Genomic DNA, 22,810 nt, shown 5'->3' with positions numbered 1-22,810 from the left:
AAGAGAATTCATAATCTCGATTATACTCAATTGTATACGTGCATATATATATCATACACCGTACATGTAATTTATATTTTTTGATTTTTAAATAAATTTAAGATTTCAATATTTTTAAACATACCATATCTGTCTTGTTTTTAAAAATTTTAATAAATTTTAATTATTGCATGTATTACAAAAGATGCATTTGACACATTAGCATACAATTTATATGATTTATACAAAGTAGCAACAGTCCTTACGCTTGTAGTTCATATAATCACGAAGGTACGCAAACATATTAAAGCATCGAGCTAACTGCATTTACCGCAATGTCTAGTTACAGTTACAAGTTAAGAGTCGAATCGTAGCTCTGATATACTGCGTGAGGTAATTCGAAATTTCAGAGCTACGTACTATTAACAATTAATTGCTTTATTATTCTGGCTCGATCTCTGGAGATGCGCGCCATGCGCTTCCCATCATGCACCTCCCGAATATATGCAGCTGCTTGCACGAGCACGTCCGCGACGTTGAATTACTCACCGTTCGTAACCGTGATGTGAAAATTAATTTTCCTACGTGCTACTATACTTGGGATTAGGTATTGTTAGCCGTGAGTTGTCAAGATTGGAACCGCAACGATACATAAGGTGCGATGTATTTTAATACGATTCGTCATACTTACGTAATTATTTTTTAAATATATCATAGTCAGTATTTAGATTAATTTATTTAATTTAATAATAGAAGAAGGCAAAATTTTAAATTTCCATTTTCGGCACCTCTTCGTTAATATATTCATTGCTACTTGTTAATATTCTTCGTAATTATTGTATAAATATGAAATAATTTTTTTACATCCTCGAATAAAATATATTTCAATAAATAAAAGCGCAATTACATATTAAATTGAAATAAATTATGGAATGATACAAAGAATACAAGATTTTGCTTTATTATCACAAGTAAAATCTATTTATATTGAACATACATATCTGATTACAGACATAGCAAGTAGCTAGAAATAGAATGATAAAATCGAAAGATTGAAAGAGAATTGAAAAAAAATATTTCGCGAAAAAAAGGTACGGAAAATGATTTTACGCATAATTACAGTACGAATGAAATATCGAATGTTGAATTCGCAATAGGCGATTCTCGTTGATTTATTTCGAACAGTCGATATAGTGCTCGTACAACACGTGGAATAAACTTCGAAATTTCGAGTTATCCACCCTCACGGCAAAATTGGTCGACCTTTTATTATAGTAGATTGTACATTGCTCCGCACAATGCTCTCCAGTTATGTAACGCGAACGTTGTGTGCGTGCGCGTGAGCATTCGCATTGATGATAAATGAATCGAGTACGACAGCTTTTTGAAAAGTGCAAACAAAATGCATTGAACGCACTTATAAATAAATATTACATCGAAAAAAAACTGGTAAAAGTGCAACAGTATCGTGTCGGGACAAGAAACTTATGTCGGATAGAGAGAGAAAGAGAACGCGTTAAAATTTAAAAACTTACGTCGAGTAGATTCATCAAAGAGGCACGTCTGCGAGGATCAGGCTCCGTCATAGCGGCCAACACTGATTGCAAAGCGGAAGAAGGCGAAACAGAAACGGTCCCCGTTAATGCCGCTATTCTAGGGGTCGTGTCAAGTAACGCTCTTCCTAAAGAATACATCCACATCTGTAATCAAAATAAGACTAATTAGTATAGATTAAGAGAGACATTAAATAGTTAATAAAGATATTAAATATGAATATTAATGAAATATGCAGTATAAACAATTAATTAATTATCAATTTTTTTCGAGCAACAAATTTGAAATACTTTATTTATATAAGGCAGCGTTAAATAGAAATACATCTCTGCTAGATTTATAAATTTATGATGTGTGTATATTTTAAAATATACATTTGCGGATGGAAATTTTTACATCGTTGGTGGATAAATAAAGCGAATGATTACCTTGAGAAAAGCGTTAAATGATGAAAAATATTTTCCCTGAATTTTGTTAAGCAATAATTTTGTTAATTTTTTAATAAATCTCGAAACTTGTAGTTTGCAATTTCTAAGCAAAGATCTATAGACTGATAAATAAAATATCATGTCGGAGAGACGCATGGTAATCTTTCTTGTATCGGCTAAGCTGTATCGCCTGTCGAAGAATAATACATCAATCTCGAGTCAAGTTTTTCTATCGAAAGAGGATTTTTAATAATCAGATTTATTTTTATAAGAGAAAACACACGTATATGTAAACATCCATCCACTCACCCACGCATCTAGATACATCAAGGATTATATAGATTCGAGAATATCAGTTATCGATATTTTTTTAAAAGCTGAGAAAACAATGTTGTTTAATAATACCTTTACCTAGATGGTATTACGAAATATCGATTATCGATTATGTGAATTTTATTGCCTTTTATTGCACTTGGAAAATAAGCATCGATGAAATTTCATATTTTCACCTTGCAGAATAAATACAATAGAATAAATATTTATACACGATATTAAAAAATTCTCACGATGAGAAAAGTTGCATTGATGCAAAACTTTTGATCAGGTAAGATTCTAAACACTATATTATAGTGCTTAGTTTTAATTACTTTAGATAATATGTACTTAATTTTTTAATATAAATATTCGCCAATATTTTATACGTCAAAAACACGAGATCTTCATGAATTTAAACTACATTGACTTCAAGTTGCGGCCGTAGCTTTCTCGTTTATTTACGAGAACAGGAAGCAACGGTAACCACGTTGCATATATATAGGTTACAATACCTGTGCGACTCTCACCATGTACTACAGTGTCACAGAGATCATTCTAACAACTCGCTTGTGCATCGTGTCATGTGGTGAAAAATGTAAGAGCGACAAGCATCGGGAAAAGCAGCGCTTTTTCGCGTTCGTTTAGTGTTGGTACAGGTAATCGTTGTTGTGTATTGCCGTGCTGTAGCCATTGCTGACAAGTATTTCGTATTCTCCGGAAAAGTGGAAACGCAATGTGAATGTAGAAATGAAAGGACCCTCCTATCAATGATAGATATAAAATAGTTTGGCAAAAGCCAAATAAGTTAACATTAATATTAATCGAAAAATATTTGTACGAAAGATTTATTCTTTGAGAAATTTTGAAAAATATTTTTGCAAATATTTTTGAATAGATTTACGACATTCTGTAGCTCACATAGAAAATAAGTACACAAATAATAAAAATGTATAATTTAATTCTATATGTATAGTATAATTATCCAATTAAATTTATTTGGAATTTCTTTTTTAATCATAAATTTTTCTTATTTATATCTTATATTGTCATAAACAACGAGAAATTATGAAATGTCTGAGTCATAAATTCGTGTCTTGTTTCGTGTCTTTTGCCTGAGTCAAAGTCCGCTACCATTTTTCATAATATCGTCTAAAATTGGAACAGGTACAAGAAAGTTATACGAATCACTACGTCGCCCTTTCCTTTTTATTTTATTTTATTATAAAAGTTTGTAGGAAAAAAGACATTTCTTTCCGCGCTTTTTAATTGCGAGTTCAAATTAATCGTCTCTCGCATAAATCTTGTAGAAATCTTCTCTTACAGTCTTTACATTGAAGAAGTATTGCTAAATGTCCAACTGTTAATTATTTCCAAGTCAATAGTGTAATAAAATTAATTATATTTTTTTCCACGTGTAATGAAATCCTTCTTTCTTCGCTAAAATCTTGTCGCGATGAAACAGAATTCTCGATCATTTCTCGATATCATGTTTTAAAACATTGTTAATAGAGATGCATCAATTTATTCGATTGAAATTGAATATTACATTTTGATATTGGCTTGAATAGCGAGTACGAACAGAGGGAAAACAGATTGGAATTATTATATATTAAATTCTAATGAGTTTTATTGAAGGAACTTCCGTATTTTTGCATTTAATCAGTATCGCATTTTCAATATAATATTCTTTTGCATTACGTGCAAGCGGAATATAAGTATTCTTTATTCAAATTTTTTTTTCACATTTTTTTATATTTTCTATGCCTATACCGTGAATTTTAATTTACGAATAATAAAATATGAAATGCAGAAATTAATAATATTTAGATTTTTTATTATTAGATATTAAATGCAGATATTAAATAATAAAACAAGAGTCATCTAAACTTTTCACAATTTCTTGTAAAAGATTTTATAGCTAAAACATTGAATCGTTAAAATAGCCTCTAAACAGCCTCTATATTATCATTGAATCTTTATAAATATCGAAGATTTTATTTCAATGTTACATCGATATAGTTGCAGATTGGGAAATGTTGTCGCGTAAATTACCATCGCTTTTGTTGGCGTGATTAACGAGCGATACGGATATAACAGGCTGCATCAGGGTTGCGTGCTTCCCGCAAGGGCTTATCTTTTCGTTACGGGGGCGAGACAGAGGAGGAAGAGGGAAGGAAGAGAAGCTTCGAAATCGATGATATAAAAGAACGATGCGCCGAAGTTTATTTATCGTGCGCGCCGTTTGTTCTCCCTTTAATCTGCACGAGATAAATACCGGTCTGTGTTGAAACAACGAAGCTCTAGCCGGCCATCAGCGGGAAGAAAGAATGGCGCTGAGGGATGAAAGGGGGATGAATGGGATCGCGGCGGGATATGGAGAAAATGGAGAGAGCGAAAAATTTCAAGGGACGCGCCGACAAAAATACGAGAGGAGACATAGAAACGACTCTAGGATTTTTTTGATAAAAGTACTAAAAAAAACTGGCTTCGGTCTCTGCGCCCCTCTTCGTTCCTCGAATCTTTCAAACAGTCGGTCTCGTACAACGACGAGGTTCCGTTAAAAATTCAACTCGTGCTGAAACGCGAGTGTCGAGCAAATAAAAAATCCTCGGACCGTCAAAGGACGAGCATGGCAGCTTAATCCTCTTCGCGCTGAAAGGATTTTAATAGAACGCGTTCTTAATTCCCTACGTTTCGCTCTTTTAATTATACCATCAACCTTACGGTAAATACCAGGACTATTTATATGTGCGTGTATAATTCTCACCGACTGGAAAAACAGAGCTGTTTCTGATAAATTCTGTATTTTGCTCGGTCTTTTCTATATGCATATATCTCACAATACGTAATTATTCAATTCATTGATTATTTATTTTTATCCATGTAATTTTATAAGCGTTAGAAATCACATTATATAATTATTTGGAAGCTACAGGCATTTTGCAAATTCGAATAGCAATATGCATTATAAACTGGACCGATCGGGAAGTGCGAAAAGCTTAAGAGAAAAATAAAGAAGAAATAAATTTTGAAATTTATGTCATATAATCATTTTCAACATACTGTTTAATTAATTAGTAGGATTAGTAAACGTTGGCCATTATTTATTGGAACGGCAGATGTAAAGTAAATATCAAAATACCACGCTTAATCGCCATTTCTTTCACCAAGTGACGGACATTGATTGGGACGCAATTTATTATTGAAAAATTCGTTATTAATGACGCGTCATTAAGCGCTGCGTTGCGAATAACGTACTTTTTCCGAATCCGTGTCCGAATAAATCCGACCGGGTCGATATTCTGGTGGTAGATACGCGCGAGCAGTCTCTGGCGGTGCAAGCTGCAGCAAAACCCTACCACGTGGTGTCAATTCCAGTGTATGCGGAGTCACAACTGGTCCTGCTCTCGAACCACCTACCACGCCTCCATCTGGAACAAATATTAATGAGAAATATGAGATTGTCAAATATATAAATTACTACCACTTGAAACTCTTTCACCTGTACAATGACATGAGCAATGTTTAAAGATAACAATAAAGAGTATATTTTTATATTTTTAAGAGGCGAGAGATCCATATTTGAGAATATAATTTTTTGTAAATTTTTTATATTTAAACAGAAAAAAAGAAATAAAATTTTTTAAACATTTATAAGACAACGAACAGAAGATTAAAGAAGAAAGTCATGTAATTTTCAAAAATTGTCTTCTATTACATGACAATTTGGCATCCTTGTCAGTCGTTTTAATATGTTGTATAATCATGATTTGTCGCTCGAAACCACAATCGATCATACTCATGCCAAACTACTTATGGAGAATTAAAGTTATAATTAATTCTTCGATAGTTAGCTTATAGAAGCGACCGACAGGCTTAAAGGAAATTGGTCACAGGTGCGTGAGGATCTTCTACTCGACAAGAGGGTTTTCCGGAAATTACTCGGTTTATTTATCGCGATCGCGTACATTGTTACCGTCCAGAATCATTTATTATCGTTTGTAATGCGTTGCGTACTTTTTAACATCCGCGAACTGTCAAGGTCTTATGGAATTATGTGAATGCTTGGGATATAATTGGGGGGAAATCGCATTGTGTCGAAAAAGATTGAGGAAACCTTCACGATTTCTTCTTCTCCTATAAATCTCGTCTTCTTCTGCAAACTTCTAATCGTATTTTCTTCAATCGCGCGCGTCTGTAGTTGCTCCAGTATCAGCCAAGACGGCGAGTCGTCAATCTTTTCAACATTTTCCTATCGTGGTAATAACCGTGATTGAGTTTTTATCGCAGTTTCTGTATTACATTACGGACGTATACAGAAGAGCATCGACTTTAAAATATTACTCCGTAATCATTTTATGAGAACATCAGATTTTACTTGAGCGTTACTTTCTTTTTGCGTCTTAATAAACTAAGTTAAGTCATCACATTTCCCATGCGGACATTCCGTCGTTTTTGTTTAATAGCAAACAGACTAGGCACAAATGCTGGGTCATCTATTATACCGTTCTCATTATAAATCCCGTATAATTTGCCATTGGGGTGCTAATTCTGCACGTGTCACGAACATTAACAGCCTAATGGTGGGCTAAAGCGCCTTGACACGGAGAATATTGTCCCCCGAGTACGCCCCGGTAATTTAGGCAAGCGCTTTCACCGACAAATTCTTCCCCTTCTGCCTTTGCTAAAAGCGCCAAGGAAATTAGCGAGAACTAGCGTGTGAGATTCGACACAAATAATTAAGACTGAGCGCATTTATGCGGATTCTTAAATCAATTGTGCTATTTTATCTACAAAAATCTGAAATATTTATGTAAATTATAAGTTGCAATTCGTTTTTTGTCCGTATTTATTGTAATCAGTGATACGAATCGCGATTTCTAATTCTAGTAGTTAATCTCTATGGACGATCGGACAGATCTCTCCGTGTAAATTAGAAAGCAGAAATGTCGAACCGAACGCTCCCGAGCGATAAACTATTTCCGTTCTTCGAAGATTTAAGCCCTAAGGAAATTAGGTGGATCCGAACGGACCTACCGACATGTTTACTGATAAATCTCGACTAATCCCTAAATGAGGAGAGACGACTCACGTAATTACATCGTCCGATCATATTTCAAAGTTAGACTAGAATCCATTTATGTGTACAAATATATATAAATCATTAAAATCAATACAATCAAAATATATTTAAATTTATTAAAATAAAATTATCTAGAAAAAAATATAAATATATTATATTGTAATACATTATAAATTATAAATACATTCTATATTTGCTTTATAATTAAATATAAGCGGACTAGTGCCAATTACGTTGTTGCAAATTTAGTATGGTTATTTTTGAAAATATGCATTACCATTTGCATACTGAACACGTTAATTATCGATGCCATTTGCATTTCGTCGGTAGGAAGAAATTTACCGGATAAACCGTACAACGTTACCGAGCATTTGCGTCATCTATCACTGTCCCTTTTTCACCGGCGTTATTTCATTTGATGTTGGACCAGTAGTCGATCTCTGTAAACGATCGGACACGGTCAGACGGCGCAGTCCGATCGCTGACGATAAAACAAAGACGCGACTTACTGTTCTGTAGAATACGAGAGTCGCCGAAACTAATGGCACGGCGATTTATTTGCTGTAAACAATGTATGTAACAACGGAACGTTACTTTGCCGCTTGCAGAATATTCCGTCCGGAAAGTTGACGGACAAAATTCGCTCGACACAAAAATTGCAATTGCGAAATTTAATATCAAGATAGAAAATTGCGTAATAATTTTTCAAGAGACAATGCAAAATAATTTTATTTATATATATATTAGATTTTCTTAAATATATTTTTTATATTTACTATTTAATTATGAGAATTAATATTTTTCTTTTGTATAAACATATTTTATTATGTTTGACATTAAAATATATTTATTGTGAATAATAAAATTTTACTGTTTCCTTTAATTAGTAACTTGTTTCAAAGATGCAAATAAATATTTTAGGTGGCATTAACATTAATTACTTTCGGCTAATTATTGTAACTGCTTCGTTAATATGAAGTGAACATACGTTAATGCATATAACTGTAAACATGTTTACGAAATCTTCATACGTGATTGATGATCGTACCTATACTCCAAACATTAGGTTGCTCTTTCTACATGCCATTATATCTTTCGCGTTCTCTTCACGCCGCAAAAGGTCGAAGCAGATCTCGAGTTACATCGCATTGTATCTGTCTTCCATCGATCTTCGTTCAGGCAATAATGGGAAATGGCGTGGGCATTCCCAAGCTTTTAGTTTAAAAATGGAAATTCCCCTTTAAACATTTATATTTTTTTTTTCAGAATCGCCAAAGTAGTTAATCTAGCTGTCTACGTAAATAAGTTTAGTATTTCTATAATTTATGGAATGAATAGGAATGAATAGAATGAATAGAAGTAAAAAGGAAAATATAAGTTGACATGTTCTGATTTTATTTTGCGAAAATCAAACTAAAGTCTAATTTTTGAAAATAAGATATAATTAATAAAACAAAATTCTTAATCAAAAATTATGAATATTTAATTTTGAATTATTCTATCAAAATAATTTTTTCTGATTTCTTCGGGATTTTATCATACTCATGTTTTTCGATATTCCTCAATTATTAGCACCGAGTTATATGTGTAACAAAAAGCCAGAAAGAATATATGTGCACATATGGGAGTTGCTTTCTTTTTTTCTTCGGCTCTGTTAATAATTATATATATATGAACATATTTCAAAACAAGTTTTTTTATTTTTCTGATTAATATAACTAATGTTTCAAATATTTAATTTTACTGAATAACTGTATGAAATAGATTTTGGCTGCTTCAGTCAAATTGAATATTAAGAGCTTTGTAGTTTCTAGTACGTGCCAAGACAAAGAAGCACATAAAGAGAATGCGAATATTTAAGGAAGTCAGAGAGAAATCTAATACAATACATGTATGTTCGATTCAATATAATTCCAGTTGGATTGATATGTAGATCACTTTCTTTTTAACAGTTGAATGAATTTTGAGATTTTCTTTATTATTATGTACAAGATAGCTTGCTAACATACTTTAGCGACAGATTTTTCTTAATTAATTTAGAACAAACTCCTTAATTGCCAATAGTTTTTAAATGTACTATAAATGACAGAAAACAAATGATCTTTACTAAGTTTTGGAAGAAATAAAGATAAAATAAAAGTAAATAAAGATAAAGATAAGATAAAGTAAAGAAAGAGACAGAAGAAACATCTCCATCGAATTTTAAATTAACTTTGGATTTTCTCACAGATTGATATAATTTCAAAATTTTACATATAAAAATATTTAATGTTGGAAGTAATAAAATAGCTTTTATTTTTTATTATAACACAAATCTATTTAAAATTCAGCATGAATGTTATTAAAATTTAATGCTGTATAATTATCGTTTATAACTAAAGCATCACTTTACCTATGAATATTATTTCTCAAAGCAAACATAATATTTCTCTTGGAGTTACTGTCGCGGTATTTTCGCTTTTAATCTGCGAAGGAACGTTTAAAGGGTTTTCCAAGCAGACGAGCGTAAGCGGCAAGAGTTAGACGGTCGTCTCTTTGTGGATAGATAATGAGAGACAAAGATAGATGAGATAGAACGGAGGAAACTTCATATGTCGGGATTATCGGGATACTCGTCCTTCATCTCTCGTTTATTCGTGGTGGATGACCTCGATACTGTTTGATATCGTCGTTTTGAATGACTGATTCAACTTGTCACAGTGATTCAAATGTCGATTTCCAATGTCGATTTTCATTCGCTGAACTGTCTTCGTTTCAAGCAAGGATAGAAAATCAATACTCCAGTTTCTTTCAGGCTTATTATATTTACTGCTAGAAGATAAACGATTACATACATTAAAAGAATTAAAAAATGGATATACATTATTTTTAACAATTTATTACTGTTTTAGTTTTGCACATGTATAGAATATTATTAAACATATTGAAATATTATTTTCGGTATATATTTTTAAATAATCTTCTATAATTAAACATTGATTATATTTTTTTAGTTTTTTAAATATAATTTATCATTTTATCTATTTGCCTTTTTTTCAAACTGTCGAACGACTATTATTTTTTTTACGATTTAATAATATTATTGAGCGATGCAATAACTTCAGCTGAAAAAATAACGTATCAGTGATGTAGCGTTTGCAGTTGACTAATTAAAAATCGATTACTTGCAATGGGCATTTTGATTCGCGATAAATAACCACGATGGATAGAACCAAAATAATTTTCAAGATAAATGAGATTTAATTGTATATTTTACATAGTTATGATTAAATAACCTAAATCAATAATGACTGTTTTTTGCCGCGTTTATAGAATTTAAAATATATCCTTTTCTATAACATATCATTTGTTTATTACAATATTATTTTATATATAAAAGGGCAATTTTTTAAAATTTAATTATTTTTCCGAGAATATTTTACTCGAGTTATATTTCACTCGGAATTATTTTGACGATTGTGGCCATCGGAAAACTTCGAGTTCGCGGTGCATTTTGCAAGCGCGATTTTTCCTTGCCAGGAGGGTCGCGCTCCTCTCATTCGTCGTATTACTCAACAGATACACGCGCTAAATAGAAAGGGGAAGGGGGCGCGAATAGCAGAGGGTGAGTTTCGAACGGTCAGTGTTTATGGGACAGACAGAACGGAGGGCTCTAGGAGACTATCCATCAACGTCAAAGCTCATACATATACATGTATAGTCACACATATAGAATATATTCTCAGTCTTCTCCGCGTTCTGTCCGTACACGTACGCACGCCTACGTCACACCCACGCGAACGGGACACCGTCCTGGAATCCGCCAACGCGGTTAGAAATAGGTGAACATTGCGGCGTTTCATGAATCTCTAAAACAATCTTCGTGCGCTTTTGATGCAAGGTGTTGGCGGGAGCCCACAGGATAATACATGCCATCGATTCTTGGAAAATATATTTCCCGAAATTATAACACAAGATATTTGTCATCGCGACTTGATTTTTCTTGCGAGGAATATTTATTGTTATAAATTTTTTTCAAATTATGTTTTTTATTTTGCCTTTTTTCAACACATCTTCACGAAAACATAATGTTATACTTATATCGATAATATACATTTTTACATTGACATATTTATTGATTTAAATTTAATTTCTTATTTAAATAACAATATTTAATGCTATTTTATTAATATGTCATTTCTTTTATTTGTACATATTTTATAATTCTGGGGAAGCATTTAATTTCTTATTTCAATTTTTACCGCTTTGTTTTAATTCATATACGGCCTTTTTTTTATTTAAAACCTTATTTTTTTCGAGGTTCGTTTCTAGCATTTATGGATATCTTCGAAGTTATACGATATGCTAATGAAGTACGTGAGCTGAAGTTAAAATAAAAGGGAAATTGTATTCGAAGAATATCAATTGTAGTCAAACGAGTATTTCAGCCAGCTATTCATAGACTTTTATTTCTGATTGTTTGAACTTGGTCGGTCGAACTTGATTTTATTCGATAATGGTATCGACTTTCTAGGAAAATATTTGAAAAACTTCTTCCTAATGACTCCATTATCATTGTAATAATTTTATAACAGGTCGTAAATGAGTTTGACGTTTATTGTTACGACACAAAATATTTTTTGTCGTAAAAATCACCGTCGTGAATTTTTTTGCTACGAATAAGGAAGATTCTCGGCAAGGTTTTTCTGTCAAAGCATCGAGAGCGCAAAAAAGAAATCACGTTACATGCGTTTTTATTATTGTTTGTAATCAATTCGTGTTTCATCGACAGCAATCCCTTAAAGATGCCATTAATATGTTCATCGGTGCATTTTCCACCACTGCAACATACAATTTGGGATAATGACTTTATGAGAAGAGATGGTACGTTACATCACGTTAACAGCATCATCGGTTTGCTACGTTCATAATTCGATCATCCGCGCGAGCGCGAGATTCCGTGATTCCCTCCCCCAGACTCCGTTCCACACGTAGGAAATGCCTGCTCATCTTCCACCTTTTCTCCTCATTGCCGCCCTTCGATGGATAGCGGCTTCTATCTCGATCATTAATTACGTCTCGCCGACTGCGACGATGCACTTCGAACGTCTTTCGCACTAACGACCTTTCTAATTTCTCTTTCACAGTTCACGATTATATAACGAATATTCAGACTAGCGGATAATATTCCGCAGTTTGATGAACCAATTCAAGATAGATTAAGTTACATCTCGGATAATGCGAACTTATGCAATATAATTCGACACAAGAAGCTTCAATTTCGGATCATCACAAATATGCTTTGTGCTTTGTCAATTATGCCATCTGTTCGAATTATCATAATTATAAATTGTAAGAAAAATAAGAAGAATTATTATTTTGTTATTGTTATGTTATTATTTTTTTAAATTTAATATTATTGAGGATGAAACAAATAAGAGAGGAGAAATATCGTAACTAAATTTTTTCCCTTCAGCTTTAAAAGGACTGTCCGACCCGGAAAAAACTACCGTCGTGCCGTGGAATCTCATCATTAAAATGGAGTTACTGCAGTCCCGTTCGTTTCAATTCATTCATAAGGTATTGCGTGTGCTCGCGCCGCCGAATAGAACGCAAAAAGGTGTCGGGAAAAATGCGAGATATATGTAAAATACGTGGCGTATATTTTACAATGATACATTCCGAGTTTCGAATGCTCCGCTCTTCCCGATTCCTCTCGAAAATCGTCGAGGGAATTGCGAAGACGAACGATTCCTCGCATGCTCTTGAAACGAAATGTAGCATATACAGTTTTTCATGTTTTTGCGGCATAATTTACAGCGAACTGGAGCTTCGCGGCTAAATATTTACCTCTGCGGATTCCATGCCGCATCCACTCTTTCGGTGCCAGAAGCGATGACATATTTCAATTCTTTTTTTTTTCATGCTTTTTTCCTTAAAAGCTGTCATATCGCCGACCGAATCGATCATTGCAGCAATGGTCTTGATTTGGGTCGATTGTTAATAGATTAATGTAATTCTCTTTCACTAACTTCCGACATTAGGTCTGTGTCTTTTGGACATCTTTTGTTTTTTGACGCAATGTTAGTATATAACAAAAAGATCCATGTTTTCGCAAATGTTCTCGAGTAAACAGCATCTCATCTCATTAAAAGTTTTTAATTCTCGTCTAATGATATTACGCGATCGTAGTAAACCGCAACCAAAATAACAATTTGTTTCTGCACTTTAATCATGCTGGATTGTTTACTAATGTTACTACTAAAACTTAATTTAAATCAAAGCATTGGAAAATAATATAATTAAAGCATTGGAAAATAATATAATCAACCAAAACTAGCCAAAATTCTTGTTTATTTATTTTTAAAAAATTTTTTACAAAAAAAAGTAAAAAATTTTTTAAAAATAAATAAACAAGAATTTTGGCTAGTTTTAGTCGATTATATTATTTTCCAATGATTCTTTGATTATTCTACTAGCGATATTAAGATATTTTAAGAACTTAATTTAAATGTAAATTTATTTTAAACAAGAAAAAAAAATTATCTTATTAAGTACAATTTTTATAATGCTTTTCGTTAAATTATATTAATCTTATCTGTTTTAAGGAATTTATAATTCATGACATAAATCCATTTATAATTTTATATATGATGTAACATATGAATCCAGGAGATGAATCTTTGTCAAAAATTAAGGAGGGTTTTTCATATAAATATTAAAAAGTTCTAATAAAAAATTGAATAGGGGTTGCTAGTTTCATCCCCTTATAGCAATACGGAAGGAAAAAAATATTAATAAATAATCTTTTTATTAGTAGAAAGTATCGACCTAATTTTATTTCTTATCTTGTTCCAAATTTGAGAAAAAAATATAATTTTTTATCTACCTAATTTTTATCCCCATTTTTGTAACTCTACAAAGAGGGATGTAGGGGTATGTTTATATGAATAACCCCCCTTAATTTTCAACAAAGAATCATTTAAAATTTTTTCCCACTTATTAAGAAACACCCTGTATGAATAGAATTCGAAAAATCGAGATACAAGAACGAATCGACATTATGTTAATCGATGCAAACTTTCTGTTGTCGAAAAGTACAAGTTCCCGAGCGAAAAATATATTTCATCCACTTCATTTTACTGTGCCTTTTATTTCTTTTTTTTATTCGAGACTTTACGTTCAAAACTTTACCCGCTCAACACAGAATTGCCATTAAAGATACAGACACCCGCCAATCGAGGTGCATTTGTTTCAACGGAGGACTGGGGTAGCTAATGCATCCGAAGTTAAGTCCTGCAAAACTTTGTTTAGTAGACCAATATACAACGAGTCGTAAAAAACATTCGTAAGACAACTCTGATCAAAAGTTGAACGATTTTGCGCTTTTCTCGTTTGAGAACCGACAAGTAAAAGGCATCGATTCCTACGACAGCATCACTCGTCACCACATGTGTGTCTTGCAAATCGATGCTCATGTAGACTGCAATCGCAGCTATTCCAATGAAATATGCAACTTCGTGTAAATCGTCGCGCTTATTGTAGCGGAAAGTTATGCGGGTAGGAATTCGCGGAATTTCAGTTATTTTCATGTTCTCCCTTATAAAATGAAATTCCAACCATGTGAAAACCGACACCTGTATTATCATCGCGACCTCCATGTTGAGTCTTGCGCGGGACACATACGTTTTGTACGTGATTTCTCGATATCCCTCGCGCGCGGTTGACCTAGATTTTAATAACGTTAAAGCTATGGTCCAGCGACAGCAATGGTGAAACTATGCTGCTGATCGTAAAAATTTATGTTTTATCTTGGAAACATTTAATTTTATATAAAAGAAGTGTTTTTTAGGACGCATAAGACTGGAAATTTATCGGCCATTTTTTATAAAAAATATTAAATTTTTTCTACACTATTTTAAATAGTGCATTCTAAAAAAAGCCTAAACATTGATAAATCGAAAATAAAATGCAGCTTTACGACAATGCGAATTTTTCGTACAAATTTTCAAAGATTATGCTAATATTTAGCTCTTATGGGATCGCGGTAACCCATGCTGCAAGTAAGAGCCAGGAACATATTTTTCTTCCGCACTCTTAAGTGGAAAGAGACACGTCAGTATCAGACTCCTTTTTAAAATGCTCGCTCCAATATCGCTGGCTCTGATCCATAGGGAACCCATATCATAAATCGTAGACCGCAAAGGCGTATCGAGTCGATATTTTCCGCAGTTTTTATATTTTTCACGAGAAATATAGTTAAAGCTTCAAGTCTTTCCTCTTCTTGCTCATCGAAATGTTTTTCTATTTGAGTTATCAGATGAACAATATTAACGTGAATAGAGGTATTCCAAAGACATGCGATGAACGCACGGATTCCCTGGTGACCCTGTTTGGGTGTCGGTGAATAACGTCTACCTCGCCAACGGTATTGTGTGTGTCGCCGACATTATTAAAGCCCCTGTACACTTTCCGCGACGCACAGCCAAAGGAGTCACTGCCGTAATTCCGGCATTTCTCTTCGCGTACACAAGGTGTACCGTGGCTGGATAGAGCTACTGCTTTGAAAAGACCTGCGATAGAAAGGACGGTTCTTGCTGTCTGCCAGTTGAAGACACAGCAGATGTCACGATGACGATTATGCGGCGAGAACGATTCTCGGTAATATAGAGCCGTATTTCGCACTCAAAACGTTTACGGTTGTGCGAATTTACATGATAAATTCGTGCTTTCTCGACAGCTCTGGCACGATGAAAAAATGCAGTCTCATTTCGAGGATCCGGTTGAATTATCGCGCGCAGATGAATTTGGACCGCGTCTGGAAAAATTGCATTTTTTCACGTAAAACAGGACGTAATAATATTAGTTTCTTCTTTCGAGAGATTTTTATAACTCTTCATAATTTATATCTTTTTTAGATCTTTATAATTTATAAGCCATATTTATAACATCAATAATATTCGTGAGGTTTTTATTATTTTGAAATAATATTGCGCTAACATTGATACTAACAATAAGTAATATATAGGATAATAAATATTAATAATATATAGTATAATAATAATATATAGGATAATAAATATTAAGTAATGTATAGGATATTTATATGTGAATAAATCGCGTGTCTCGCGCGATCGAGGAACCGCTTCGATCGCGCCCAAAGGATGTTTCGGATGAAGTTTTAATCGCCGGTCATTATCACGACTAACGCAAGGATGAATCCTTGGCATTTGGGGTCCAAGGTTCTGCGATGCCGACGAGGCACCGCTTATTATACGGCGCTCGTGAGTCATGCTATGCGGCATTGCAATCGCAGGATACCTCACCGAGGCGATCTCAGGGGGAAGTGAAGGGCCCGAATTGCCGACATTGTAAACACGCCTGTTAAGCCGCGCGTATGCGAGTCAAGAATGAAGCACGAGCCTGGCGCCTCTTGACGCGCTTAATCTCACGCGAGAAGGCAATACATATCTCGATACTGAAATATCGTTGCTTCGATTTGGAGTATCCGTTGCCTTTAGTATCCCTATGACTTGGATATGGATGCCCTGCATTCATAGCATGAACATATATCGACATATATCGATCTATATAATTCGTCGTTTTGAAAATCTTTATCCCTTCGATTATATGTATTGGCGATATGAATACACGATGTTTCGATGAAGCATAGAAGGTATCGAGTAACTGTTAGATTGAAGCAGCCTCTTGTCAAGAGGAGATGCATACCAAGCCATGTTATTTTCAAGATTTTTAAGAAGATTTTCTTTTTGCGATTTGCTATTAAATAGCACAGGCTTTGACATGTATGCCATCGACGAATCTTCAGAGTCTGCTGAGAGAGATAATTCTTTTGAGATTCACGAGCTTCTAAGAAGTCGCGTCGAAAAAGACGCTAGATCTCTTCTTAAGATTCTGAGTCTTGAAGGTATTTTATGACTTATTATGTTTAAACGTAGAGAGAGAGATTAAAATTTGATATATTTTTATACATCTTTTATTAAAAATAATATTATAAAATATATATTTAATAAAATATATAATATATAATATCTGTATATAATAAAAAAGGTCATTTAATCCAGGGGATAATTACACGCATAAATGAACTGCTGTGATAAGCTTTGCTCGGTGATGCGAGTAATGTTACGATAGCGTCGTCAATTAATCGATTAGCGTTGCTTTGACGCCTCTCGATGACTTGTGATTATTGAGTACTTCACGTTCGACATTTGACTTGGTCAGGGCGAAGGGCAGCGTAGTCGCCACGATACGTGCAATTTAATAACGCTCGGCCTCTCGGCCTTTGTCCTCTTCAGATTTAATGCTTTATCGATTCTCTTTGGAATGCATCATCCGTAATGTTCCACTTCGAATTCCGTTTGCTGTTTCCCATACCACATACCTGTCGTACCACATTTATATAGAGACAAACAGATCGCAGATTGTCCCTAGAATTGTATTTTTGTGTCATGTTTTTACCGTGCTCACTTAAAATATAAAAAATATTTATTTCATATAAAATATAATATTTCATATAAAATATAATATTTAGATCAATATTTGGAGTGATCTTTATTTCGCTCGCAGCAGCGCAATTTTCGCGATGATGTATACTTCGAAAGTTAATCTCCCGCGATGATAAATTTACTCATCGCTACGGGGAACATATCAATTGACAGGGATGTGCGATATCGGCGCCGAATACATCGTGAATTCGTCCAGTACGCAAAAACGTGGGCGCACGATGAGCTTAGTTAATAAGCACATTATTATTATAATAATAGCACGCCTATAAAAATATTTCACTGAATATTAATTGAATAAAAATTGCGTGATAAAAAAACTAAAAATTCATATATCGCACGTATATTTACATACGAATATATGAATGCACGCAATAAAACGCATTCAATTATTACATTTTTTTGACCGTTTATATTTAATAAAGTCACATTATTAATTGCACGCGTGCATGATAAAATATAATTATATGTTTGAAATCAGACAATATATTATATATATTATATTTATATATATTATATATATAAATATATTTATATATATTATATTTAATTAAATATATGAGTTTATAAATGGAAAAAATCATATTCCAACTTTATAATTATTGAATATTGACTTTATATTACATTTTTTGCAATAAACAATAATAATAATAATAATTATTATTATTAGCAATCATTAGTATTATTACTATTATAATTGTTATAGTTATATGTATAATTTCCAAAAAAATTTATAAGCCCACTTATTCCATTTTTCTAATATTTAATTTTTAATATATAATTCCATTTTTCAATTCTGCAACTACTTTGAGTTCTCTTTTTTATTATATGCGAGAATCTATAATAATAATAAATATTATCTTAATATATATACATTTATATTTTTTAAAGGAAATCTTCCTAATTTTTTCAAAAAATAATTTATTTTTTCTTTAATGTCTAATATTTAAGGTACACACAAAATGCAATCGTCTCACACATACATTGCATACTATTCATTTATACACACTGCATGCTATTCATTTCCTTTTCATATCAAAAGATATCCATTACGTGGAATTTTTTTCTGTGGTTTCTTCTGCTCTCGAAAGCATAAAGTCCAAGAATGATCCATCCGCAATCCCTAGCTTTGCAGGAAATATTGGTCGAACTTCCATATGGCATGGTTTAAAATATTTCAGATATGACTACTGCTATCCCCTCCTCCCCCAAGTTTATTGTAGCCAATGTGTGTGTGTGTGTGTGTGTGTGTGTGTGTGTGTGTGTGCGCGCGCGCGCGCGCGCATGTGCGCATATCGTCTTGTCGAAAAAATCGCCAATAAAATCTGTGCAAAAAGGTACTAAAAACAAAATAAAATCAAATAAAACAATATTAAAATTTTACATACACAACAGTATCATTAAATTAGTTAATAAATTACTAATAACTTTCCAATTAAACTATTATTAATTTTTTAATTAAATCTATTATAAATAAAAAATATAGCAATATACTACAAATATGTACATATTACGGAATTATGGTACTTTTATCATTTAAAGAGATTAAGTACAAATTTAATATTAAAATATAACTGTTATTGGAATTATTATATAAATTGTAGAATTTATATATAAATTCCAAACTCCATAAGAATAGATTTTCAAGTTGTTTTACTAATGTAATAGAAAGTATATTGTATCGTAAAAAGATAATATAATCATTTCATAATATTACTTGCAATATTATTTCGATAAAAATATACTACATTTTTCACTGTTATGGTAGCGATAAAGGAAAATGTTTCTCACGCGTAAACTAAAAATTATACGAACTATTATACACGACAATGTTTCTGCTAAATACATTGATATCCTCTTAAACATTTTGTCAACGTCGTCAAATATATTATGGATAATGCTCGATTACATCTCCGAATCTCTTCCTGCATTATTACTTTTTCCCGTTTAGGGTATCCTCAAGGCCGTAGGGTAAAACAATGTTATACTCTGACGAAGCAGTCTTCTTATGATATTTTCTTTTATATCTGTTTTATTTCACGCATCGATGACCGTTGGTGGTGCCAAAAAAAATGCCTTTCGTGTGACAGTGTGCGCTATAAAAATCATATCTGTCCATCTCATCTACCCTCTGGCGCCAAAAATCCTCGACGGAGTTACGTGATTGATGATGCATCGAGGAAGTTAGGCAGGGATCTCTTTTTCTCCGAAAGAGAAAATTTAGAAGATTCATCCAATTAAATCTTTTTTTATCATCATTATTCGCTCTCTGTGTAATTTATTTTAATCATCATTTATTAAAAATGATAAAAGTTAGACGTTGATAATATTATTACAATAACATAAGTGATAAATATTACTCTGATATAATTATTATTAATATTATCATTTTAAAAATTAATTTCGTGTGATTTTATATTTCTATAAGATTTACATTTTAGTGTCATGTTTTTATCGTGCTCACTCAAAAATATTTACTTCATATCCTATAAAATGTAATATTTGGATCAATATTTGAAGCGATCTTTTTTAACATTTTTGTGTGAGTTTATATTTCTTAAGTATTTAAAAATTTAATATTAAAAACAAAATCCAAGATATAATTAAATATCTTAATAATGAGCACTGATTTTGCTTGTTTAACTATTTTTGCTCATTTCCATTCAATTGATATAATTATATGTTATTGATATATTGATATAATTATATATTTTCATGCATGTGCGTGTGAATTAATAATATAACTTTACTAAATTAATACAAACGGTTGAGAAAAACACAATAATTGATTGCGTTTTGTGTTGCATGCGTTCATACGTTTGCACGTGAGTATATCTCTCTCATATAATATGTGAATTTCAAATTTCATTTTTAATTTTTTTTCATATAACTGCGATTTTTATTGGATTAAATGGAGCATTACAGATATAATAATACAAATTATAATGTGCTCCTTAACTAAAGCAACTAGTGATAAACTAATGAAAAAGTATTTTTCTTTTTTGAATTATACATATCAAAGCATGCAATTATATATTTTCGACTTACTTGAAAGGAAGAGATCCTGGAGGGCCTGGGCAGCCTGGCAAAGGAGAGCCCATGTTTCTGCAGCAGCGAGTCCTGTGCCTCGCAGGGTAAGAACATCCCCTGCTACCACCGCGAGTCCTGGGACTTCGATCACGTCCGTTGGCATTCTGTGAATGAAACAATGTGTTAACATAGTACTTCATAATTAATAATTCAAATTTATATGGAAATTAATTAATCACATGAATATTTCTTGGGCAGTCTTATAATAAATTTTGTAACAATACGAATTAAAAATATCAAGCGAGATTGTTGGGCAAAAATTTCGATACTGGGTCTTGTGTTACTTTGCCTTACAGGATGAACATAGCAGGAGTGACGAAACGGCAGCATTGTATTTCGTAGCCTGTGTCTCGAATAAACAAATAAGCAAACAAGCCAGGGCGTACATATTGAAGGTATCGGGCTTGTTGCTTGCTCAGTCTCGTTTATATTAGCACCTTTGTTAGTCTGTTATATGTCACCATATTTCAATTATTTTATAAATGTTACATTCTTTCATTTTCCAACAGCATTATACATCATATAAAGTAGTATGAAAAAATCTTGATTGCAATAAAAGATTTATTAGTATACATGATACACTTTTATCAAAAAGAGAATAATATTTATGTTTAATATTTTTTTTCCATCCCAAATTGACGTAAATATGATTTTGGCAAGATTGGTTTGTTGAATTAAATAAAAAATATATTCTTCTAATTTATTAATATATTATTTTACATTATATTTTTTTTTAAATGACACTTTCCTTTCTCAAAAATTATTTAGAAAAATTATTATCAAAATGTTGTATATAAAAAAGTTTGATGTAGCTTCGTGAAAGTAGGATATATAAAATTTAAATAGTTTCATAAATAATGCTTTCAAAATGGACAACTAAATATTTATAGAATATTTTTTAGAGGCTAAGAAGAAAAATTAAGATATGTGCAAGTTTATCGATCGAAGGTGAAAATTCCACAATTTTCCGTAAATTTATTTTTAAGTCGAAAGTCGCTGATGTCGATGATGCGACCGTGTGATTCTTCTTTGTGTCTGTCTGCATACAAACCTAGCTGCCGCGAATCTCGACGTCATATGCACATCCCGAAGAACAATCAACAGATATACCGTCGTCAGAGAAAACAATAGCCGTCAACTCCATTTTCAGCGATGTTCTCCTTCGCGACTGCTCTTTCAAGCAAAGTAATGCGGGCTATCGTTATCTGCCCTTCGTTTCCCGCTAATTTTCTGTTCGTGTTATGAGAAAAAAGCTTTAGTAGCTTGTACATGTTTGTGCAACGCGTTGGTCGTGTTTGCAGATTGCAAAATTTAATTATTAAAATTATAAAAATTTAATTGTTATTTGAGTTATTTTACATGAAAAATAAGCGCGATCATTATTATTTAACATTCAAATTTAACATTAAAACATTATTATTTAAATTTTATGTGAAAATGATATAAAAACTCTGAAACTTTGGAATATATCTATTTTTTCATAAAGAATTTATTATTATTACTATTATAATTATTATCGCTAAATTGATAAAAATATCTACTTCAAAATTTCTCATTGGAAGATTACTTTTCCTAATACAAAACGTTTACTTAGTATATCGAGAAGTTCGATAGACGGTCAGCACGTGCATGCAAGTTTCAGATTATTGAGTTTCCCGCAAGAATAGACTTCAGAGATAGCTCAGTGTTTTGATATATATATATATATAGTCTTGTGGGCGTTTCGCTCTTCTGCACTTTCTCGCACTTCTAACTTAGCCAGCTGCGATTGTCCTTTCTATTATGCGGTGATCATGGTCGCGAAATTTCCGCTTGAATGAAAATGCGCTTCTTCGTTTTCTCGCGCAGAGAAGGCA

The 22,810-nt window shown here is 32.5% G+C and overlaps 1 protein-coding gene across 3 annotated transcripts in view; it reads right to left on the bottom strand.

Annotated features, from left to right (window-relative positions):
- The window catches only part of LOC105248481, a 77,129-nt gene that overhangs the window by 19,228 nt on the left and 35,091 nt on the right, over positions 1 to 22,810 (bottom strand). For all 3 annotated transcript variants that reach the window (XM_025415125.1, XM_025415123.1, XM_025415124.1), the window contains 3 exons: positions 20,913 to 21,058; positions 5,535 to 5,707; positions 1,515 to 1,679 (listed from right to left, as the gene is read on the bottom strand). In XM_025415125.1, the coding sequence (XP_025270910.1) occupies positions 1,515 to 1,679; positions 5,535 to 5,707; positions 20,913 to 21,057 (483 nt within the window). In that variant the 5' untranslated portion in view covers position 21,058. The remainder of the gene's footprint in view (positions 1 to 1,514; positions 1,680 to 5,534; positions 5,708 to 20,912; positions 21,059 to 22,810) is intronic.

Source organism: Camponotus floridanus, unplaced genomic scaffold (assembly GCF_003227725.1).
Source record: "Camponotus floridanus strain SB8 unplaced genomic scaffold, Cflo_v7.5 scaffold98, whole genome shotgun sequence".
Taxonomy (NCBI): domain Eukaryota; kingdom Metazoa; phylum Arthropoda; class Insecta; order Hymenoptera; family Formicidae; genus Camponotus; species Camponotus floridanus.
This window is presented reverse-complemented; position numbering and strand designations above follow the sequence as displayed.